This window comes from Martes martes (assembly GCF_963455335.1).
Source record: "Martes martes genome assembly, chromosome: 13".
NCBI lineage: Eukaryota > Metazoa > Chordata > Mammalia > Carnivora > Mustelidae > Martes > Martes martes.
The window spans coordinates 24,099,972-24,124,964 of NC_137901.1; the positions used below are offsets into that span (position 1 = coordinate 24,099,972).

The following is a 24,993-nucleotide window of genomic DNA, read 5'->3' on the forward strand; positions in this document are numbered from 1 at the left end:
TCGTGTGGAAGGTACTGGGGTTAGCGTGCGGCCGGACTAGTCTCCGCGCGCTCCTGCAACTGTTCGGCGGAGCGGAGAGAGCGGGACGCAATAGTCCTGGGGGAGATGTTCGGAGAACCGCACCGCACAGGCGCGACGTAGACGAGAGGTGGGAGAGGACGCCTCCGACACAACCTCAGCCTTGGGCACCCCTCCCTCCCGGTAACCGCTGCTGAAGACCTTCTGGGGAACAGTTTTAGGGCCAACCCCAACCCTCCACGCCCCCTTAGGTTGGGAGAGCGCAGGCGCAAGCCGGGTGGGCGGAGCGGGGAGAGCGCCGGTTGGGGAAGAGAGGCGCTCCGGCGCTGCAAGTCTCCGATAGGGGTGCGAGCCGTACTTGGACGTCAGGGTGCAAGCGCAGTAGGTCCCGGGCTAGAGGCGCGCGCTGCTGTGGGACTGAGCACGCAGGCGCGGGGGTCCTCCCCACTAAGGGCAAACGCCGGAGGGGCATTAGAGCGCAGGCGTCTTGCCGGGGGCGGGGCCCTAGAGGCGGGCAGCGGGTTTCCGGTTCCGGGAGCAACGAACGGCCGCGGCAGCGACAGCTACCGCTTCAGAGGAAGCGTCTGCGGAGGAGGAAGAAGAGCAGGGCAAGGCGGGAGTCACAGTCGGGACCCTCGCCATGGGTCCGCGGACCTAGAGCGGCGGAAGCTACCGGCCTGGTGCCGAGCTGGTGAGACAGTTGTGGGGGTGGAAATGGAGAGCGCTCAGGCGTAGGATGGGGAAGAATTGAGGCTCAGAACCCTGACGGAGAGGAATGAAGGGCCCTCAGGCCGATGAGTGGGAGGAATGGCGGCGTCGGAATACTGAAGGGGAGGAATGGGAAGGTTTTGCCTGAGGACGGGGAGTATTGGGGCTCAGAGCGCTGACAGGTGGACGTGTTGGGAGCCTGGACGAGGACGGAGAGGGTTGGGGAAGGATCCGAGCCCCGAGGGGAGACCTTGGTGCCTCTCAGGTTAAGGAGAGAAATGGGGGTTCAGAACGCTAAGAGGGAGAAATGAAGAGGGGTCTCAGGTTGATGACGGGAAGAAATGGGGCCATTGGGAGGTTGAAAAGGAGCGGCGGGGACTCCTGTGGAGAAGAGAAAGAATAGGGATACCGAATGCTGAGTTAGGGATGGCATCTTGGGACAAAAACGGGGAAGATTGAGGGGTGGGTTCAGAATGCTGAGGGGGGAAATCAGGGTATCTCAGGGTGATGAAGGGAATGGAGAATACGAGACACTGAAGGGAAGGAATGAAGAAACTTTGTAGCTGAAGTCGAGAGGAATAAGGTTTGGGGACTGCTATTGATGAAGACTTGTGTCTCGGAGCACTGACAGGGAAAATAAGGGAGGAGGAGGCTTTCAGGCTGAGGAACAGGAGTGAGGGGCTGTTCAGGGTAAAGAGATGGAGAAGCTGGGGGCTCTCTGGCAAGGACACAGAGGAAACTGAGGCAGTAGCATGATAAGAGGACATCAGAAAGGGAAGGAATGGGAGGGTTAAAAGACTGAAAGAGAAATTGAGGACTCCTGGGTCAATGATGAAAGTGAATGGGAGGTCAGAACACTGAGGTAGATAGAGTACTGGGACCTTGGTCTGAGAATGAGCAGAATGGGGGCCTCTTGGGCTGATGATGGGAGGAATAGGGCCTCTCAGGTTGGGGAATGGGGTGTAGGGAGGTTTCAGGGTGACAAAGGGGAGGCGTAGAGACCAGTTGGTTAAAGGCAGTGTCTCCTGGGAGGAAAGAGGTTCTTAGGTTGACAGAGGGGAGAAGTGATGGGTTCTCAGGCTGAGGATAGAAAGGAAGTGGGAATCAGGACCTTGATTAAGGAAAGAGGATCTTTGGGTTGAAGATTGGGACCCTTAAGTTGAAGATTGGGCTTCCAGGTCAGGAAGGGGGAGGAATGACAATCTTCTGGGCTCAGGACAGGGAAGAATGAGTTGGGAAAGGAGATTTTCTCTTGTATTGGCCAGTTGGCTGTGGGAGGTACCAGGCCTTGGACAAGCATACTAGCAGTTTGGGGGACTAGGGTACAACATGTTCTCTCCTAGTCCCTCAGTTTTCCTCATTGCTCCCTCCACATTGCAGGCCGCTGCTCCTTCCCGTGGCTTCCATGGCTGAGGACTGGCTGGAGTGCCCAGCCTTGGGCCCCGGCTGGAAACGCCGTGAGGTCTTTCGAAAGTCAGGTGCCACCTGTGGACGCTCAGACACCTATTACCAGAGGTACTGGGTGGGTTGTGGACAGGGTCATGGGTAAGGCTGAGTCTGGTTGAGCAGGGTGAAATCAGGGGGTGTGTTTAATTTTGTGGGTGGATTAAAATTATGCATATGTAGTCCATTCTTATTACTTGTGTATTTCATATTTGCTAATTTGCTTGCTAGAATTTGTATTCTTAAAGTTAATATTCCTTGTATTTTCATGGTCTTTCATAGACATGCACAGAACAGCAACAAGTTTAAGTCGCCTGATACATGCATTCCCAGCTGAGGTTGAATGTGACTTTCTTATTTCAGTTCTTTTACTGTAATCATGTGTCCTTTTCATGGTCTACTTAGTGCCATGTTTTTCACATTTTTGTACTTTTTATTGGTGATTTTAGTATTTAGAATGGCCCTCAGCATAGTGCTGAAGTTGCTATCTAGTACTCTAATTATTAGAGTCTTTTTGGGCCACAAGGAGAAAAACGTGATGTGCTGCAAGGAGAAAATACACATTAAATAAATTTCAGGTGTGAGTTGTAGTGCTGTTAGAAGTGAGTGCAATGTCAGTGAATCAAAAATGTGGTACATCTAGAAAAAGAGAAGGAAATTTTCCAATTTGTCCAACTTCCAATTTCTGGAAAATGCTAAAGTAACGCTGAACCTAAGGAAAAGGTGGGAAAAGGGCTAAGCCTAAAGATCAGTAATATGACCTGTAAAATAAAGTGTATCAATGTCAATATGACCAGTAAAACAAAGGGCATCGTGAGAGGCTGAAAGCCAAGGACGTTGACGGTTGTGTTACTCCTGTTTAGGAAAGTGTTGAATCTATCTTAGTGCTGACTGGCTTATGTGTTTCAGAAGGTGATGCATTGTAAAAAATGTTAAATTTGCATACAAGGTAGGTCTGCAGATTAAGAGTTTGGAGAAGAATTTTTAAAATACCTGTTAAGTGTTACATGGGAAATGTGTCACGCAGAAGACCAGGTTTTCAATACTGACAAGACTGGCTTGTTTTACAAGGGCCTTGGTAAAAGTACCTATATAACAATACTCCAAAGCTCCTGGCTTTAAATCATTCAAAATTATTCATTCATTCAAATTCATTCATTCAAATTCATTCATTCATTCATTCATTCAAAAATGAATGATTTAAAATCATTCATTAAAATGATTAAATCATTTAATCATTTAAATCATACATAAACGAGGTTACACATTGATCATCTGAGGCTCGCAGGAAGCTAACCTGTAGTTTCCCTAGGACCAGAGGTTCTATGTTCACTAATTCAGTGTTTAATGTGACTTTATACAACATACCACGAATGATAATCGGCCATTAATACGTGAATATACATGTTTGTGTGCTATTTGCATTTAAGGATCTAAGGTGTTTCAGGATCTATTAGTGATGCCGTTATTGAATTTACTCTTCCTGAACTTCCTGAAGTTCACTCTTTCTGAACTTTTTTGGTATCTAAGTTGCTGTTTTCCTGGAGGAATATAGTAAAATCATAAATATAATTGTTTGCTCATACTTAGTTGTATGTTTATCCACATATAACGCATATGAAACTGTCACAATTTATATTTTTAAGTGTTGTCATCAAGAACCGTAAAAGACTAGAGGTTTTGTCCTAATTAGGGCAAGATAACAAGTATGTCACAATTTTGTGGATGCTGGTGTAGGATATATGACACTCCTGGGTCAGAGATGAAAGATAGTTTATTAATACTCACAGTAACAGCAGTATTCAGAATGTCTTTATTTTCCTGTCAGTTCCCCAAATGCCAGTTCCCACATCATGACCCGAAGAGGGCTATCTGGCATCTGCCCATGCATTGGGTTGTAGGAAATGAACTACTTGAGATTCAGGAATCTAGTCTTTTATGTTAGGATAGTAAGGATGCCTTCCCTCTGCTCTGGAAGGAGAACTTATCTCTTATCTTCCAAGGCTGTTTGCTGTACAAACATCCTTGAAGAGATAGTTCATAACAAAGAACTATCAGTGCCTCTCTTGCAAGACATGCAAAAATGCTGGAGACCCGTGGAGTATTCTCTTTCAGTATTGCTTATTCCTACTTTGTTTTGTATGTAGTTGCGTTTGTATGTTTATGCATGCACTTGCATATATATTTATGTGCTTGTTTATTTGTGTGTATGTTTTTAAGCAGGTGTTTATCTTTTTTGTTTTTTACATATTTAGTATGCAATATTAACATACTTACACATTACTTAACAGATTGGGATTGGTATTTCTGTCTGTATAGACTATAAGTAGTAACATATGATATAAATACGTACGTATCTACGTTTATATTATTTATTTATGTATGCACATGCGTGGCTATTTGTACACATCTTATATTTCCGCTTTGCAGGCTTAGTTGGGGTACGACCTGGTCAGGGTTTACATGCCAATCCCAAGCTACCTCCTGTATCCCCTGCCAGCCCTACAGGCCTGTTCACCAGCCCAGTGGGAGGGTTGTGTGGGTGGAGTGGCCATGGCTTCACCCAGGTACCAACCCATCCTGGCCCATCCTTAGCCCCACAGGAGACAGGATCCGAAGCAAAGTTGAGCTGACCCGATACCTGGGCCCTGCGTGCGACCTCACCCTCTTCGACTTCAAACAAGGCATTCTGTGTTATCCAGCCCCCAAGGTACTACACAGTGTGGGGTACCCAGCAGGGATGACTGAGCCACCTAACACCTACCCACTGATCTCTTCCTTCTTTTCCTCTCATCTGCAGCCCCAGTCCTTACCTGTCCCTAGCAGGAAGCGGAAGAAGCCTTCACGGCCAGCCAAGACTCGGAAACGTCAGGTTGGACCCCAGAAGGGTGAGGTCAGGAAGGAGGCCCCAGGAGATGAGACCAAGGCTGATGCTGACACAGCCCCAGCTTCACTGCCTGCTCCTGGGTGAGTGGTGACCTAAAGTGAGCCAAGAGGGTGAGGGTTGCAGTTGAGGGTGCACTTAGAGCCCCACACCCATGTTTTCCAGGTGCTGTGAGAACTGTGGAATCAGCTTCTCAGGGGATGGTACCCGAAGACAGCGGCTCAAGACATTATGCAAGGACTGCAGAGGTGAGTGGCCCCCCAGGCCCTGGGACACAGAAGTGAAGCAGGTCTGACGTCAGGTTAAGACACCACTGTCAGACTGGAGGTTGAAGGGTGGACGTCAGGGGAGCGGCAGTGCGTGAGGGTAGATATCTGATGCTTCTTGTCCGCTTCTCCTTTTCCCTCTGCAGCACAGAGGATTGCTTTCAACCGGGAGCAAAGGATGTTTAAGGTAAGCACGACCTGCCTCCTCCTCACAATTGTGTGGTGGGAGCAGGATGTGATGGGGGCTTGTGGAGGGTCTGAAGGAATGGTGATGGATTCACAGTGTGTCAGAGTCATTTTGTAGGGAGCTAGCTACCATCAGTAGACAGTAATGGGTTGTTGGGGTGTCAGCAGTTTCAGCGATGAGGTTAACAGGGCACTGGTAGACATTGGGGTTAGCCTCTGATGGCCGCTAATCAATAGTTGTCAGGTACAGCGATGAGGCAAGTGGTAGACTACTAGACCTGGCAGTGGGGGCTAATAATAGACATGTAAGGGGCAGCGCACCTGGAGCTACTCTGTCTGGGCCTATGACCTCGCCCCACCCATTCCTGGCAGCGTGTGGGCTGCGGGGAGTGCGCAGCCTGCCGGGTAACCGAGGACTGCGGGGCCTGCTCCACATGCCTTCTGCAGTTGCCCCATGATGTGGCCTCGGGGCTGTTCTGCAAGTGTGAGCGGAGACGGTGCCTCCGGATTGTGGAAAGGGTGAGCTGGGCAGGTGGGGTGGGCCAAAGGCTTACCCTAGCCCCTGGCTCTCATAGCTCTGGCCCCATGCATCATGCTTGTGCTCCCTCCCATCCCCCCAACAGAGCCGAGGGTGTGGAGTGTGCAGGGGCTGTCAGACCCGAGAGGACTGTGGCCGTTGTCGAGTTTGCCTTCGACCTCCCCGCCCTGGTCTCAGGCGCCAGTGGAGGTGTGTCCAGCGGCGCTGCTTACGGGTGAGTTAGGCTGGAGGGGCCAGTGCTGTTGGGGCCAGGGCTGGGGCAGAACTCATCTGCTGTTAAAGTTGCTACTGCTGCTGCTGCTTCCTCCCAGTCTTGCCCACCTCATGTCTTCTTTTCTCCCTCACCCCATGCTCAACTCCCTGGTCCCACCTACTTGCCCCTATCTGCCAGCACCTTGCCCACCGTCTCCGTCGCCACCATCAGCGATGTCAACGACGCCCTCCCCTAGCTGTGGCTCCCCCTGCTGTGAGTGCTGCACCCCACACTCTGCCTGCCTGTCCCATGCATGCTTTCTGCACTTCTCTTGGGGGTGGGCATGTGGGTTGGGATCCTGTATCTGCCTGGTGCCATCAAGCCTAAACTACTCTTCTGGCTTTCTCCCAGGGTAAACGTAGCCGCCGCAGAGGAGGCTGTGACTCCAAGATGGCTGCCCGGCGGCGCCCCCCACGAACCCAGCCACTGCCTCCAGTTCCCCCATCACAGCCTCCAGAGTCCCCAGAGCTGGTGAGGCCCTGGTGGGCCGGGGGAAGGCACAACCCTAATCTTACCCAGTACCTGCCCTGACCCCAGCCCATTTGCCTCTGCAGCACCCCAGAGCCCTGGCCCCCTCGCCACCTGCCGAATTCATCTATTACTGTGTAGACGAGGACGAGCTAGTGAGTGGCCCCACCCTACTTGGACAAACCTAGACCCTCCCAGGGTACTTGGTTAAGCCCAAAGAAGCAGCTGCTGCAATGGGCCTAATAGGGAAACAGCAAGACACAGTAATGGGTACTAGTATGGGGTGAGCAGACAATGGGGGAGGGACCAACATGGGATCGATAGGTGCAGCAGCAGTAGCTAATGTCAGGTGAACCCGTGCTCTGGTGGGGCTAATAGAGGAAAAGTCGGCATAGTGAAGGGAGTTCACATAGGTTGAGCAGATTCAGCAGGTGCAGTGGAGGGTCACAGTGGAGGCTCAGCAAAATTCTGCTTGAGGTGGGGGCCAAAGACCTTGGTAGCCACTGGTCTAGCAGATGACGTGATGGATAGGCGTTGGAGCAGCCACAATTCTGATGGTATTGGGCACTGTCCACTACAATGATAGTGCCTGGTGTTGGACTAGCAGGTGCCGAGGTGTGACCAAGACCAGTGCACAGCTGGTTCCCTCTGATGAGGCTAGTAAAGGAGCAGCATTGGAATAGTGCCCATAATAGCATCCTCTTCTTGCCTGTCCCCCAGCAGCCTTACACGAACCGCCGGCAGAACCGTAAGTGTGGGGCCTGTGCAGCTTGCCTACGCCGGATGGACTGTGGTCGCTGTGACTTCTGCTGTGACAAGCCGAAATTTGGGGGCAGCAATCAGAAGCGCCAGAAGTGTCGTTGGCGCCAATGCCTGCAGTTTGCCATGGTGGGTGGGACAAGTTGATTCAGGGCCCCCAGTGCCTGGGAGTAGTGGTAAAGGCCTGGTAGGTGGGTGGGACAGGCCATATGTGCTGTGCATCTTCAGAGGAGTGGGCAGGGCAGTAGGTTCAGCCAAAGATTAGCAAACATTGTGCTGGGGCAAATGAAGAATCTGAGTGGCACTGACATTGCTAACAGGAGACCAGCAGGCTCGATGGTGAGGGCCTCCTGTATAAACAGGTTCTGTGCTAGAACTAATTGGGATTAGCAGGCATATTGATCAGGGCAGGGTGGTGGATATTGGAGTTGGTCACTGTGCCACATGGCCATAACACCCTGTCTTTATTCAGAAGCGGCTGCTGCCTAGTGTCTGGGCAGGATCTGAGGATGGAGCAGGGCCGCCCCCACCATACTCTCGTCGAAAGAGACCTGGCTGTACTCGACGGCCCCGTCTGGGCCAGATACTGAAGACCTTGACCACACCCACAGTCAGATCAGGCCGGGCCCAAACTCCAATGAAACAGGAAACGGGAAGTGGCTTTGTGCTACCCCCACCTGGCACTGACCTTGTGTTCTTACGGGAAGGTGCAAGCAGTCCTGTGCAGGTGCCTGGCCCTGCTACAGCTTCCACAGAAGCCCTGTTACAGGTGAGGGTCCCATCTTACCCTGCCCTCCCCAGCCCTATCCAGCCTTGTGCCAGGAAGCTGGGACCAAGTCTGCCGCAATCCTCCTTCACACAGGAGGCCCAGTGCCCAGGCCTGAGTTGGGTTGTGGCCTTACCCCAGGTGAAGCAAGAGAAGGTGGATGCTCAGGAAGACTGGACACCGGGCACAGCCATCCTGACTTCTCCTGTATTGCTGTCTGGCTGCCCCAGCAAGGTGGGGGTCAGTGATGGGTGGTCTGTAAGCAGAATGATGGTGGTTTTTTTGAGCAGAGCAATAGATGTGCTGATCGCAGCCTTACCATAAAGTTTCCCTACCTGTCTGACACATGCCCCACCTTCCCCAGGCAACTAACTTTGCCTGCTTCGCTGTCCAGCTAACAGAAAAAAGGAATTCTCTGAGGAAGGGGAAAGGTTTGTAGGTTGAGAGATGCGTTTTCTGGGCTGAAGTGTGTTGGAAGTGAGATTTGTCAGGACACTGACAGGTTGGTTGGTAAGAGACTATTGCCTTAGGCCAGCCCTGCCCTTCTGACTGATGCCTATTTCCCACCTCTCCCAGGCAGTAGATGCAGGCCTGCCACCTGTGAAGCAAGAGCCATTGGACCCTGAGGAGGACAAGGAGGAAGAGAGCAAGGATGACTCCGCCTCCGACTTGGCCCCAGAGGAGGAGGCAGGAGGGGCTGGCACACCTGTGGTCAGTGCTGGGGGACACTTAACCCTGCCTTGACCCTGCTTTAGCCCCATTGGCCATGATGACCCATGATATTAATTCTTCCCCAGATCACGGAGATTTTCAGCCTGGGTGGAACCCGCCTCCGGGACACAGCGGTCTGGTTGCCAAGGTGTGCCCCGCACAGTGAGGGATGGTATGGGGTTGGTGCTGGTCAGATGTGGGCCCTGAGTTTTAAAAGTAGAGTCAGTAATTTGGTGTGGTGCAGTGGGAGGTAAAGGCTCATATCACTGTGTTGATTATGATCAGTGAGGGGTTATGTGCAGGACGCTAGAGATTTCTCCTGAGGTTCAGGTCAGGGTTTTCCTTGGGTGTGTGTATGTTGGGGGGGGGGCGGGGTGGAGGGACAGGGGTCAGTGGAGGGTGAGGACTTAATGCCCTGCAATGAGATTTGAAAGAAAAATATAAAAGCCTGGTCCATATCTTCCTTAGGAAATCCAGAAGGGGTCAGGTTTAATATATAAATTTTTATTCAGAATCTTCATTTGGGGTCTTGAAGGCCTCTGGAGTTGACAGGTGGGCTGGACAGTGGTGGGTGGGCGGGTCTGGGCCCTGAGATAGCTCTGATCTGGGGCCACGTGCAACTGCTCAATCTCAGGCTGTCTTTCACCTCCTAGAACATCCTTTGTGGATGGGGTTGGGCTGTGTTTCTTGAGCCTTTCCTGAGCCTGTTGAGGTTATTAATATAGTTTTAGCTGCTCCAAAGAACTGTCCCTGCAGGCCTGGCAATAGGATGAAGGATAACTGCCCCTGAGGACAGGGCTGGCAGGAAGAGGACAAGGGAATGCTACCTCCTGCAGGATGTTCACAGACTGTACCATACAGCCCCAGACAAAGGCAACATAAACTGTTAGCTTAGGCACCTGGATTCCTTTGTTCCCACAAACTAGTTTCTGCAGGCCAGAAGCTCCTTCATCTGCCTTGGGCAATTACAGAGGTACTGACTGAGTACCTGCTGGGTGCACTGCAGTGTGAGAGCTACAGTGGTGAATACAATGACCCTGGAAGGCTTATCCTTCAGGAGACACACGGATTCCTGCCTTCAGGGAACTTATCATCTAAGTGAGGAAACAGTTTCCCTATGTGTGAAATCAGTACATGTTAATGGAGAAGGTAATGATGTGTTATCTCGTTTGTAATGGAGTATTTTAAAAGCGAGAAGAGAGAGAAGGGATAATTATGGGGAAATGGGTGGTGTGCACAGAATACTAGGAAATGGTTTTGTAATGCTCCATTTTGCAAAGAGCGAACTTCATTCAACATACAGACCTGCTCCCTCTTCTCTAGGTCCAAGGACCTTAAAAAACCTGGAGCTAGAAAGCAGTAGACTGGAGGCTTCTGCAGACTGTAGGATTCAAGGTGATATTTACAGACTGGCTTTATGAGAGAACACTGATCTACTCAGAGGCTGGACCATAGACCCAGGGGCTTATGTAGGATTCAGTAGGAACTGGAAAAACCTACCACCAAACCAGAGAAGCAGGCCTATTCAGTACAATGAGCTTAAAGAGGAAGTAAGCAGGAAAGGAAGAAAAAGAAAGTTGTTGCATTTGCTCCAACTGGTGCAAATCCCAGGAGCTTGACTGTGATAAGCTGTGGTGGGAGATCTGGGGTGGAGAGGGGCTGTAAAAGCCGCCACAAAACAGCCTGTACGAGCCATCTTCATGAATAATTTTTCAGTGGCTTCTGGATGAGACCTGGCAGTGTTTCTGAACATTTCCATTTCCTCAGAGAGACAGCATTGGAAAATTGTAATGTGAAAAAATGAGGAAAGGAACTATTTGGTTAGTTCCTCCTACTGATCTATTTAGTCCTCCAATCTTTTTAGGGAAACAATGATTTTTGCCCGTTTTTGCATATGGGAAAACAGACTCAAAGAAGTTAAATAACTTGTCCAGTGTCCGACAGACAGCTAGTATCAGTAAGCCTAGGAAAAAAAACCCCCAGGTTGTATAAACCTTGTTCTTTAAGCCACCAAACTGTAAGCTGTAATCCTATATCCGATAATGTATAATATTATAGTAACAGAAGTTTCCAGTGACCTTGAAAACAAGGTGGATTACCCTAAACACAACAAATTGTTTACACTGCTGCCTCTAGCGTGGTTTAGGGAGTGCCAAGACTGCGTGGATTTGGTCACCTTGTCACAGCATCCATGCATTCAAGAGACTGGGTTGTTCTGAGGCCTTGGGTGTTGCATAATATTCTTCAGACACTAACGGACATCCTTCTCCAGGGTTCACTGTCCATTTTGCTTGTTGCCCTCATTCTCCTCAGCCAAAGCAGTCTTCAGAAGTAAAGCTGCCAGGCTGGTTTATCTTTGCTTATAGCTTGCTTCCCCTGTCCCTTGATGACTTTTATGCTTGGTTTGTTCTTGGTCCCTCTCTATGAGGGGTCCAAGTTCCTGCCTCAACTCCTGCATAAGGGCCAGTCTTGACTCAGTCCTGCCTCACTTCCCAGTTCTTCATAAAGTGCCAAAAAGTTTAGACCTGTCCTTCATTACATAGCCAGCTTTATAGGGCTGTGCCAGGGTGCATGCCTCCTTAAATTTTGTAGCCTTTGTATCTCCCCTGCCTTATTCTAGTCCCAGCCCTGTAGCTTTAGATAATTCAGATGTAGATTAGACATTTCCCTGCTGTTAACCCTTTCTGCTACCCTTCTTTGCCCCTTCCTTTGCTTTACCTTCTTGAGCCAGAGACAAGACTGGCTAATTTTCTGGTATTGTTTTGTTCTTCCCAGGACCCAGGCACCTAACCCTAGTATTGTAATGTCTAAAATGAAATTTGATTGGCATTCAGACTTGTAAGAGTCTGATTACAGTGTGAGTCACAATACAATCAGAAAAGTAGTACCACTAATGTAAATATTATATATATATGTATATATATGTGTGTGTATGTATATATATATATATATATTATATATATGTATATTTTAAGGGACTTAATAGGGATTTGAGCTTATACAGAAGTGGGAGCTGATTAAACAGTCTCTAAGGCTGTTGTCTTTGCATCTAATGCTGGAGCTTGAAGTCTGCAGGGCAGGCAATCGGGAAGGGAAGATGGATGTAAAGTGTGGGAGACGGAGGACACTTTGGCGTGCACGAGCAAGAGCTGGAACCGGCGAGGATGGCCTAGAACCCATGTCAGTGTCTCACCATCTCCAACTGCGATAATGTGGGTGTCCTGCAGAAGAAGCTGGTGCCCTTCATCACAGAGTTAAATACTCATCTGGCCCAGGAATTAGAGAAGCAGAAGGAAGATCCCAGGGAAAGTGGAGCAGCTGCAGGCCTGGCTGCAGGCCTGACTGCTGCCCCACACCAACGAGGTGAGCCAGCAGATAAGTGACAACATGTGTGAACTGCAACAGTGCCTGGTGCGCCTGCACCAACCTTCCGAGTGTAAAAACAGTATGCTGCTGCTTCACTTCTGTCCTCCAGTTACCATGCAAACGGTCTCTTGTGGCCCATCCTAACCGGAAGCATACAGGGAAGGGAGTTCTGGGAAACGTAGCCTAGTCAAGGTGACACATTACAAAGCCACCCTGCCATGAATCAGCTCCCAAGGGTCTCACTGCTCACCTGAGGATAACTTGATAAAGCTACGTTGCTGGAAATGCAAAGCTGAAGACCATGGATTTCATGGTGACCCCAGCAAGTACAGAAATACTGTCAAGCCCACCCAGAAAAAAACTGGCTGGTCTCGGCTATTTTTGTGTCATTCATTCAAGTAATGAGAACCTGGCCCATGGTAGGCACTGTACTTGATACTGGGATACAGGAATGAAAAAGATACAGTCCATGCAATTTTATTAAATAACATAAGTATGTATTACAAATGGTGAATGGATATCCAACTTTATCATGGAATTTAATGGTGAAAATATAGAATTCAGGAAACTGTCGGGAGGAAAGCCCTTGCGTGAACCTTGGGGCACAATAGGAATTGGAAATAATATAAATAGTTTCTATCTCTGAGCTGTTCTATTTTAAAATTATTTTAAAATGATTTTTATTGTCCCGTTTACTGTTTCATATATTTAGTGTTTCTTTGGGGAGTGTCTTGATGGTGTAACAGTGTTGACTCTGAGAAAGTGGGATGGTGGGTGGCAAGATCAAGGTCAGGTTCTGTCGAAGGACCTTGGGCCAACCACTTCTCTAGGCCTTGGGGCTTGGCTGAAGGCGGAGGCTCACCGCTGGTCCCGGTCCCGCCCCTCCACCCTCTCAATAGGCCCGCCAGGGGGCGCCGGGGCCGCGGTCATCCCACCACCGCTCTGGGAAGACGCAGCCCCTCACCCCTGGCCAGGGCGGCCCAGGGGCGTGGCCTTTGCTGGCCGAGACAGCAATCCTTGGCCAGGCTGGGAAGAAAGCCGATTCTTCAGTAGTGGTAGAAACGGGCAAAACAGACCGGAGTTAAGTTAACGGGATGCGCCCAGGGGAGGGTGCAGCAGGACGAGCTCTCGACCGACGCTGGGACGTTTGAGGACAGCAAAGTGTCACCAGGGGTCGGCTTCCCCGTCGCAGAACTCATTTCGACAGGATCCTACGGGCTGTACGACCTCTGGGGTGTCCGACGCGCTCTCTTGTATCTCTGCTGCTTTTCCCAAACCCAGCGCCTGACTGAGGGCCTTTTCATTGCCTCCCTTCTTTCCCAAGGGTGTGGTGTGAGGGGTGGTTCCACCCAGACCAACTGGTGGGCCACTCGCCCGTGGGACACGAAGATCAAGGAACTGACCCTCAGGACACTGCCCAGGGAACCGAGACGACCTCTAATTTCTTTCTTTTTTGTTTGTTTCAGGCTACGTAAACTCTTAGCAGTAAATGAAAATGAGTATTTTACCGAACTGCAATTGAAAGAAGAAGCATTATAGGAGAAAAAAAAAAAGACAAAATGAGAATTATTAAAAGAGATTATAAAAAGAAAAAAGAGACATTATTTTGTGGCTGAAAAGCTGAACCAGCATTTCAGGAAATGGAATCCAAATCTAGAAACGTACCGCATACAAAATCTGAAGTGGGTGGATTACAAATGATTAAGGAACGCTAATTTACAGTAAATTGCGGCCTTACGACGCTATACACAGTAGTTGTACTTTGGTTATTGTTAGATGTCAGTGACTGACTAGGTTCTGATTTTTTTATGTGGTCTAGTGTTCTGTGCTGCTCGCTGCACTTGAAAAGGAGAGTACCAAAGCATTATTCTTAATTGGCTTTTAGTTACTACCACCTTGCTCTTGACCGGAAGTACAGCCCTGGCTCTACCTGTGCTTAAGGCTCTTTCTAGGTTCCCGGAGCTGTGTTGCCTGTTCCCCCTCCTCAGATACGGATTCTTAGGGCCTCATTACTTGCGCTTCCCATCCATGCCCTGACCCTGGTTTACTGTGAATGGTACCTCAGACTCTTGGTCTTTATTTTGCCCAGCCAGGTCATGCCATTGCCCTCTTAGCCCATCTGATTTGTCCCACATCCTGGAGTGCCCCGAGTCAGCTCTGGTTTCTGCCCAGTGCAATAGGAAGATCTTATTACTAACAAATTTATCATTACTAGTTTGGGTGGGCTGACAAGACAGGCTCTCTAGGCCTTGTCTTAGCTGGAAGATGAGAATACCTGCTGTTCCATCAACGCTTTAAGATATTTGTGAGGCCCAAAGGTTTTATGTGTGACAATACCTTGCAAATTACCGTAAAGAACTACAGAAATGTAAGGTGGTTGTCCTGTGATGATTATATATTACCATCAAGATTTACCTAGAAATGCCCACAAAATTTAACCTTCCCACAGAATATCCACTAACTTTTCTCATGCTTTTAGGCTGATTACAGGATATAAATAGCAAAGTCGATTGGTATGTAATTAGATTTTCACCTTCCCTTCGGGTTAAGGAGGCTTATTTCTGCTATTCTGATGAACCCTAGAGGAAGGGAGCGAGGTCGGTGGAGGCATGGCGAAGGGCGGGGTGAGGACTGCGCAGACTCAGCTCCTCGGCTCCGGGAGGAAGTTGGGAGCACCAGCGTCTATGGTCGCCATGGTGACGGGACCGACTTCGGCCCCTCCCACCTGCCCCTCACCCTGCTGGGCGCACCATGGCAACCAGACCTCTGCACTGCGGAAGCCGGTCCCGCAGGTCTTCGACGTTGGGATACCGCGGCGGACGCCGCCTCCATCCCGAGGGACTCGAATGTACAGCCAGCGATTTGGCATCGTACAGCGGGAGGTTAAGGGCCCCACTCCCAAAGTGGTGATCGTGGTAAGCACGGGATGTGTGTGCGGGACCCTACTGCTTTCTGCATCTCCCAGCACTCCGGGCCCAGCCAAGCCCAACCCGGCCCCAGCGGTGGCTCTCTCAAGGGGAGTAGGTGCCTTGTGCAGTGGGTTGAATTTTGAAAGAAGGAAAGATAAGGCCATTCACTTAGTTCCTGTACTCTGTTCCTCAGCCCCCCACCTTCCACTCCCCCCACCCCCACCTCGTATCAGTTATATTTAGGTTCTTTATCTGTAGAATCACCACTTGGGATACTGAGAGTTTTCAGTCTCCAAGACTCCCAAAGAAGTCTCCCATTGTGATGTGGCATGGCTGTCACAAAAAGGGTGCTGGGCCTGGGCAGGGCAGGATATCGGGTCTGGGCTGCTGGTGATTCAGCTGTATGATCTTGGGCTGGTCCTGCATTCCAGGGAAAGCGTATGAGGAAGGAGCATTGGGCTGTGAGAGGTTGTGAGCAGTTATACTGCCCTTCCTGTGCCAACTCAGCTGTAACAGAAGTGTCCCTGCAGGCTGGCAATAGGGTGGTTGGTTGCCTCTAAGGCTGGGGTGGTGGTAGGAGGCCAGGAGAATGCTGTGTGCTGCAGAATTTGTGATGGGTCTTGCTCAGAACCCCAGACACTTGGTTTATGCACCTAGATACCTTTGTTCCTACAAGCTAGTTTCTATAGGCTAGAAAACCTTCATGTGTAATTAAACAATTATAGAGATATTATTTGAGCCCCTGCTGTGTCCACAGCACTTTGAGAGATATGGGGGTAAAAACTGACTCTGAGAGGTTTATTTTTCATTAAAAGTCTGATCCCTGCCTTCCTGTTGCTTATTCTCTAATTGCAGAAATAGTTTGTTCATGCGTAAAACCATTAAAGGCTAACATGGTAGATATTCATATGCTATACTGTCTGTGATGGTATTTTATGGCAGAAATACCAGCAATAACGAAGGATACGGTTTTATTATGCACCACAGTACACATAGCAATTCTCATTCCACTCACAGACCAGCTCCCTCTTTTCTGGGTCCAAGGACTGTAGGTTCTGGGTCTGAAAATCAGTAGATTGGAGGCCTCTACAGACTGTAGAGTTCAAGGTTTCATGAGGGACAGAAACTGATCTACTTTGGGTTCTGTATCCCAACACAGAGCTTGGGGACTGGGCTATTGTTCAAGTGCCATTGCTTGTGTTGGGAACCAATAAAGAACATGAAAAAAAAATTACCACTGAACCAGAGAAGCAGGCCAATTGAATACTTTGAGCTTATAGAAGAATAAAGGGGAAAAGGGAAAAGTCAGTGTTGTGTATCTCAGAAATCAGAGTGTGATAAGAAGTACAGATGTTAGAGGTCACACTTGCGGTGGGGGAAGAATTAAAGCCACCAGGGATGAGACTTGAAGCTAAAGCATTTCTCCAGGAGAAAGCAATAAATGATGTAATGTGTGAAGTAAAGGAACAGTTACATGGTGAGTGCTGCTTGGGGACCCAGTTATTTAATTCTTAAAATAGTTTTTTAGGAGCACATTTATTTTGCTCATTTTGACAGGTAAGAAAACTGAGATTCAAAGAGATTAAGTACCTTGTTTAAAATCACATAGTTGTAATGGGTAGAGGGCAGAATCAAACCTAGACCGTAAAACATTGTTCTTTAAGACATATAAACTGTAAACTCGATCATTAGAAACTGTAATTTAACATGTTACAGTGACAGACCCTTCAGTGACCTTGGAAACACAAGGTAGTGATTAAATCCTATGTTTTTTCCTGCCTTTAGCATGGTTTAGAGTTGCAGTGTCCAATATGGTAGCCACTAGCCATACATGGCTTTTGAGCACTTGAAATGTGCGTAGAGTCACATGTTGAAATGACAATATTTTGAATATATTGGTTAAATAAAACATTATTAAAATTAACTTCCTGTTTCTTTTTACTTTCTAAAATACAGCTACTAGAAAATGTTGAAGTATGGATCTGTTTTACATTATATTCATGTCAAACAGTGTGGATTTTGAGTAATACTGAAACTGTGCATGAATTGGTATCACTTTGTTATTAGATAACTCCAGTTCATATTTTACTCCTCCAGACTCTTGTTCTTTCCTGACCACAGAGTCCTGTACGGTATGCCCCAAGCTTTGAAGGGGTTCCTGACCCCTGGCTACTGCTCAGGATGTTTCTCACTACCCTTTACCCTCATTCACCTTTTCAGTCAAAATGTACCTCAGAACCAGGTTCCTGCTCTGACCACTCAAGGCAGTTGATTCTTGATGACCTTGGTGTTTGGTTCTCAGCCCATACGTCTACTGGGAGCCTGAATTCCTGTGTGTATCCTGAACAAGGTGTAGTGTTGACCCTTTTCCACTTCATTATCATTGAATCTTCATTCATAAAATGCCATACATATTAGAGAATAGTAGTTTGATAATTAAGTGGCTCTAGACTCTAAATGGTTATGATATGGATTATCTACCTACCATATAACCCTCGACATCATCTGTCTCCAATCCACCTCAGCCCTGTCTTGTTCAACTAAAATTCAAAGTACCTGTATGTGTACCTTGAATCTTTTCATCAAGCTATCTGCAAATATTGATTTTCTTTTCCTAGGAGACTACTTTACCAAAACCTAACACTAGTATTTTGGTAATCCTGACAGTGATGTTAGTATAATGTTAGAATTGTAAATTATCAGATTGACTTTCTGCCATATGAGTTAAGAATTTTGTTACTTGTAAATCAGCATCGTGGAGTCTCCCTATTCACCTAAGGTTGACTTGATAAAATTGGCTGAAATACAAAGCTCGAGACCGTGGATTTCATGATGGCCCCAGGAGGAGTAGAAATTGCGTCAAGCCTACCCAGAAATGTTTCCTTCTTCCCTCCTTTCCTCTCTACCCCCTTCCCTTCTTTTCTTCCTTCACATTGAGAACCAACAGTGGTAAGGCATTATTCTTCAATGCTAAGAATACAGAAATGAGAAAGACTGTTCACATGATTTTATTAAATGTGTTAATATGTAATCAAAATTGTGTGTTTCCAACTTTTTAGTGGAAGTTTGTATTAAAAAATTTAGAAATTCAAATTACCCCAAAATGTCAGGAGTACTGTCCTTGTATTAAACTGGGCACAAGAAAAATAAGAAGAAAACATTACTATCAGTTTTTCTCCTTTTTCCTTTTCCTTTTCTCCCTTCCCAATCCCCTCCCTCTCTTCTCAGTATAGGGTTTTTTTAAACTGTCACAGCTCATTATATATATTCTATATACTTAGAGAGAGTAGCTTCTTCTAGTTGAAAGTATTTTGATGGTAACTGTGTGGTCTACCCCTGAGAAGCAATGTGGGGGCAAGATGAAGGTCAGGAATTAGAAGACCTCTAATTTTTGTTCTATACAGTTTCGCCCTGACTATTGGAAGCACCTTGGACAAATCACTTACTGTTTCTGAGTTTGACTAAATAATCACTAGAGTCCTGCTCAAACTTTATAATTCCATGTACTTTTACTCAAATGGCACTTAAATATTTGAGACTGATTTGATGACATCTTAAGTATAGGCTCAAAGAATCAAACATGTTAACCCTCAGGCACTTAAGCTATCTGCAGTTGTAGCAGGATGTATTACTTTGATACAACCAATGTTATTTAGTATTGGTGGAGGTCATGATTACTTGAAAATATGCAATCGATTTTGGATAGATTGTAAGTGATAATTATTTGTTTTCAGAGACCCAAGCCTCCCAAAGTTCACGGGGCCGAGCAACAACTGGAAAGAATCCAACGCAGCCATCAGAAACATCATGCTATTTTGGCTTCTATTAAGTCAAAGGAGAGAGATCGCTTGAAAGTTGAGTGGGACCAGCACAATGATCGTAAGTTTGTGGACAGTCTTGTGAAAGCAAGAATCAAGGATGCCATGCAAGGTTTCATCATCAACACTGAAGAAAGACGAAATAAGTAAGGTTCACAAACTGGTGCTTCAGACTGTAAAACATTCCCAAGATCCTGATGTGAGATTGACCAAAAATCAAGTGAATTTTTATATTAAGGATCATAGCCAAGATATTCATACCCTTACCAAATCAGTAGCTACTGTTTGTTTGTATTTTCACTTGTGATAACCCACATTTGATAGAAAGCTAAAGAATATATTGTTTAATATTTTGTTACTTTAGTTAAAATCTGTTCATATTCTTTTGCTGAAGATGTACATTATCTAATTTGTATGAAATCAAATAAAATATGGCACATCAGTTTCTGTTGCTTTAAATGAGGACTAGTCTTATTTTATAGAAGACTGCAGTGATTTTTTTTCCTTGATTGCAAGGAAAAATGTTTATGTTTATGATTAAACATGTTCTTTGGGGGCACCTGGATACCTCAGTCAGTTAAGTGTCTGCCTTTGGCTCAGGTCATGATCTAAGTGTCCTGGGATTGAGCCCGCCCTCCCCTCCAACTGGGTCCGTCTCCCTGCTCAGTAGAAAGTCTGCTTCTCCCTTTGTGCCCCCTCCACCACACCCATGCACATGTGCTCGCACTCTCTCTCAAATAAAAAAAAATCTTTTTAAAAAATAAAAATAAACAAAAGTAAATAAAAAACAGTAAAATGGTCCATGTGGCATAACAGTTTTAATTTTTTTGTAATTATTTTCAGGCTACGTGAACTTTTAGCATCAGAAGAAAGTGGGTATTTAACTGAAATGCAGTTGAAAGAAGAAACAATTAAGGAGAAAAAAGATAGGATGAGAGATAAAACCAGATTATTGAAAGAGAAGAAAGAAAAAGAGAGACAAGATCTTGTGGCTGAAAAACTAGACCAGCAATTCAGGTAATGATATCAGGAAAAGCACAGAGACTCTGAAGTTGATGTATGAAAAAATGATTTAGGAATACTAATTTATAGGAAAGTATGGCCTTGAGATGGTATTCCCAGTAGTTGTGCCTTTAAGTCTTGGTAATTATACACATCATTGGATAATGCAGGCACTGAAGGTTTGCTGGTTTTGTTTTGTTTTGTTTGTTTGTTTTTTAAAGATTATTTATTTATTTATTTGGCAGAGAGAGAGAGAGATCACAAGTAGGCAGAGAGGCAGGCAGAAAGAGAGGGGAAGCAGGCTCCCTGCTGAGCAGAGAGCCCAACGTGGGCCTTGATCCCAGGACCCTGAGATCATGACCCAAGCTGAAGGCAGAGGCTTAACACACTGAGCCACCCAGGCACACTTGTTTTGTTTTGTTTTAATCACAGTGTGCCTCCAACTGACTTTGCACATTTATGTCACCTGCCTGGCTTTTCAGTTATTGGAGGTTTTGTTTTTTTTTAATTAACATATAATGTATTATTTGCTTAAAGGGTACAGGTCTGTGAACCATCAGTCTTACACAATTGTTTTTCTGTTGTTTTGTAGTGAGAATGCTTCAGACCTACTGTGTTAACAAATTTTAAATATGCAATATAGTGTTATTGTCTATAATCACCATATTCTATGTTAGATCCCCATAACTTATTTATTCATCTTATAACTGAAAGTTTGTGTCCTTTGACCGACATCTCCTCATTTTTCCCACCCCTAGTCCCTGGGAACCACCATTCTACTCTCTGTCTCCATATATTCAACCTTTTTTTTTTTTTTTTTAAGTGAGAGTACAGTCTTTCTCTGTCGGTCTTAACCCACTTAGTATAGTGTCTTCCAGGTTCATCCATGTTGTCTCAAGTGGCAGGATTTCCTTCTTTTTTATATTGACTAATATTCCATTTCACACACATCTATGTGTACATAGATGTGTGTATATATATGGTATATATATCACACATTTTTTTTATCCATTCACATAACACTAGGTACTTAGAATGTTTCCATATCTTGACTATTGTGAATAATGCTGGAACGAACATGAGATTGCGGATAACAAGATACTGATTCCATTTCCTTTGGCTATATGCTCAGATGTGGGATTGTAGGATCATATGGTAGTTCTATATTTAGTTTTTTTAGGAATCTCCATTCTGTTTCTTATAATAGCTGTACCAACTTAAATTTCCACCAACGGCATACAAAGGTTTCCTTTTCTCTACATCCTGGCCAACAATTGTCATCTCTTATCTTTTTGATAATAGCCATCCTAGCAGGTGTGAGTTAATATCTCACTGTGTTATTGATTTGTATTTCTCTGGTGATTAGGGACATCGAGTGCTTTTTCACATACTTTTTGGCCATTTGTATATCTTCCCTGGGAAAATGTCTATTCAGGTCCTTTGTTCATTTTTTAATCCTATTTTTTGGGGTACTGAGTTGTATGAGTTCCTTATATATTTTTTATATTAACCCCTTAACAGATACACAGTTATCTGTTAAGTTATCCCATGATTGCCTTTTCCATGTTGTTGATTGATTCCTTTGCTGTGCAGAACTTTTTAATTTGATGGGGTCCTACTTGTTTATTTTTGCTTTCATTGCCTTTCCTTTTGGTGTCATATCCAAAAAATAATGTCAAGACCAATGTCAAAGAGATTTTTCCCTGTTTTTGCCTATGTGTTTTACAGTTTCTGCTTTTATGTTTAAGTGTTTAACCTGTTTTGAGTAAACTTTTATGAGTGGTATATATAGTACTCCAATTTCATTCTTTTTCATGTGGATATCCAGTTTTTTTAGTATATCCAATACTACTTATTGAAGAGATTATTCCCCATTTTGTGTTCTTTGCCTCCTGGTAAGAGATTGGTTAACTATGTATGTTCGGATTTATTTCTGGGCCCTCTATTCTGTTTCATTGATCTATATATCTATTTTTATGCCAGTACTATATTGTTTTAATTACTATAACTTTGGAATATAGTGAAATCAAGTGTGTGATGCTTCGAGCGTTGTTCTTTTTTTTTTTTTTTTAATCAAGATTGCTTTGGCTCTTTTGTGGTTCCATCTGAATTTTAGGATTGTTTTTTCTATTTCTGTGAAAAATTCCATTGGAATTCCAATTCCATTGGAATTTTGGTGGATATTGCACTAACTGTATAGGTCACTGCATAGTATGGACATTTTAACAATATTGATTCTTGGGGCGCCTGGGTGGCTCAGTGGGTTAAGCCTCTACCTTTGGCTTAGGTCATGATCTCAGGGTCCTGGGATCAAGTCCTGCGTTGGGCTCTCTGCTTAGCAGAGAGCCTGCTCCCCCCGCTCACCCCATCGCCTGTCTGCCTCTCTTCCTACTTGTGATCTCTCAAATAAATAAATAAAATAATAAAAACAACAACAACAACAATATTGATTCTTTCAATCCAAGAGCAAAAGATTCCTTTCCATTTATTTGTGTCTTCAGTTTCTTTCATCAGTTTTCAGTGTATAGTTTTCAGTGTATTAATCTTTCATGTCCTTGATTAAGTATTTTCCTAAATATATTATTATTTCTGATGCTCTTCCAAATGGGATTGTTTTCTTAATTTCTCTTTCAGATAGTTCATTTTTTGTGTATAGAAATGCAACTGATTTCTGTATGTTGTTTTCATATCCTGCAGCTGTACTGAATTTATTGATTAGTTCTATTTCTTTAGTGGAGTTTTTAGGGTTTTCTATATAAGATCTTTCATGTGCAGACAGTTTTGCTTCTTTTCCATTTTAGATGCTTTCTATTTACTTTTCTTGGCTAATTGCTCTGGCTAAGATCTCCAGCTCTATACTGAATAAAAGAGGCAAGAATGGGCACCCGTATCTTGTTCCTGATTTCTGAGGAAGAGCCTTCAACTTTCTACCTCTGAACATGATGTGAGCGGGGAGCTTCTAATATATGGCCCTTACTGTGTTGAGCCACGTTCCTTCTGTACCTAGTTTGTTGAGAGTTTTTATCATGAAACTATGTTAAATTTTGTCAGATTTTTTTTCTGGCCTCTATAGCCATGATCTTACAATTTTTATCCTTCATTTTGTTAATGTGCATCACATTTATTGATTTGTGTATATTGAACCATCCTTGCATCCCAGGGATAAATTCCCTGGGCATATGATCCTTTTTAAATGCTGTTAAATTTGGTTTACTAGTATTTTGTTGAGAATTTTTGCATTGATGTTCATCAGGGATATTGGCCTGTAATTTCCTTTTCTTGTATGTCCGTTTCTGGCTTTGGTAGCAGGATAGTGCTGGCCTCATAAAATGCATTTAGAAATGTTTTCTCTTCTTCAATTTTTGGAAACTTTTGAGAGGAGTTGGCATTAATTCTTCTTTAAATGTTTGGCAGAATTCACCAATGAAGCCACCGTAGTCCTGGGATTTTCTTTATTGGGAGATTTTTTGATCAGTGATTCAATCTCCTGATTCATTATTGGTCTTTTCAAATTTTGTATTTCTTCATGATTCAGTCTTTTAAAAAATATTTATTTATTTGAGAGAGAGATCACAAGTAGGCAGAGAGGCAGGCAGAGAAAGAGCGGGGGAAGCAGGCTCCCTGCTGAGCAGAGAACCCAGTGTGGGGCTTGATCCCAGAACCCTGAGACCATGACCTCAGCTGAAGGCAGAGGCTTAACCCACTGAGCCGCCCAGGTGCCCCATGATTCAGTCTTGATAGGTTATATATGTGTAGGAATCTATCCATTTCTCCCAGGCTAGTTAATTTGTTGGCTTGTAATTATTCATAGTAGTCGTCTATGATCCTTTATGGTTTTGAAGTATCAGTTGTAATGTCTCCCTTTCATTTCTGATTTTATTTTATTTATTTATTTATTTCTCTCTTTTTTCTTAGTCCAGCTAAAGGTTTGTCAATTTTCTTAATTTTTTCCAGAAACCAGTTCTTACTTTCACTGATTTTTTTTCTATCATTTTGCTAGTCTCTATTTTATTTATTTCTGCTCTGATCTTTGCTATTTCCTTTCTTCTGCTAACTTTGGGAATAGTTTGTCCTTTTTCTAGTTCCTTGAAGTAAAGTTAGTTGTTCACTTGAGGTTTTTCTTTTTTCTTAATATAGGTGTTTATTGCTATAAAATTCCCTATTAAAACAACTTTTGCTGCATCCTGTAAGTGTGGTTATGTTGTGTTTCCATTTTCATTTGTTTCAAGATATTTTCTGATTTCCCTTTTGATTTCTTCTTTGGCCCACTGGTTGTTCAGAAGTGTGTTTTTTAGTTTCCACATTATTTGTTAGTTTTCCAGCTTTCTTCCTGTTATTAATTTCCAGTTCTATACCATTGTGGTCAGAAAAGATACTTGATAAGATTTTAATCTTCTTTAATTTGATAAGACATTTTTTGTGACCTAGCATATAATATATCCTAAAGAATGCTCCACGGGTACTTGAGAAGAATGTGTATTCTGCTGTTGGTGGATAAAATGTTCTGTGTATGTCTGTGAGTTCTACTTGATCCAAAGTGTACTTCAAGTTCTGTGTTTCCTTATTGATTTTCTTTCTGGATGATCTATTTCCTGTTCAAAGTGGAGTATTGAAATCCCCTGCTATTACTGCATTGCTGCAATTTCTCCCTTCAACTCTGTTAATATTTGCCTAATATATTTAGGTGTTAGGTATATACATATAATTATTATATTCTTTTGATGAATTGATCCTTTATAATTACATAGGGACCTACTTTGTCTTTTTTTTTATAGCTTTTGAGTTAAAATCTGTTTTGTCTGATTTAAGTTTAGCCACCCTTTCTCATTTGGTTTCTATTTGCATGGACTCTTTCTATCCCTTCACTTTTCAGGCTTTATATGTCCTTAAAGCTGAAG

At 44.9% G+C, this 24,993-nt stretch overlaps 2 protein-coding genes across 2 annotated transcripts in view; both read left to right on the plus strand.

Moving 5' to 3' along the window:
* The first annotated feature begins 557 nt into the window (after nt 1-557).
* MBD1 (methyl-CpG binding domain protein 1) lies at nt 558-13,970 on the plus strand. Its single transcript, XM_080821252.1, is given in 20 exon segments — nt 558-709; nt 2,107-2,241; nt 4,765-4,879; nt 4,970-5,136; nt 5,219-5,301; nt 5,466-5,506; nt 5,878-6,024; nt 6,129-6,257; nt 6,648-6,767; nt 6,851-6,919; nt 7,485-7,652; nt 7,996-8,292; nt 8,386-8,523; nt 8,866-9,000; nt 9,087-9,148; nt 12,076-12,106; nt 12,108-12,156; nt 12,159-12,184; nt 12,186-12,363; nt 13,833-13,970. Coding segments are annotated over 19 exon segments (2,082 nt in total). The 5' UTR covers nt 558-709; nt 2,107-2,131; the 3' UTR covers nt 13,850-13,970.
* A 719-nt stretch (nt 13,971-14,689) lies between these two features.
* CFAP53 (cilia and flagella associated protein 53) overlaps nt 14,690-24,993 on the plus strand; it is a 44,162-nt gene continuing 33,858 nt past the window's right edge. Inside the window, exons 1-3 of the mRNA XM_080821253.1 lie at nt 14,690-15,281; nt 19,010-19,239; nt 19,937-20,110. Coding sequence (XP_080677379.1) covers nt 14,976-15,281; nt 19,010-19,239; nt 19,937-20,110 — 710 coding nt within the window. The 5' untranslated portion in view covers nt 14,690-14,975. The remainder of the gene's footprint in view (nt 15,282-19,009; nt 19,240-19,936; nt 20,111-24,993) is intronic.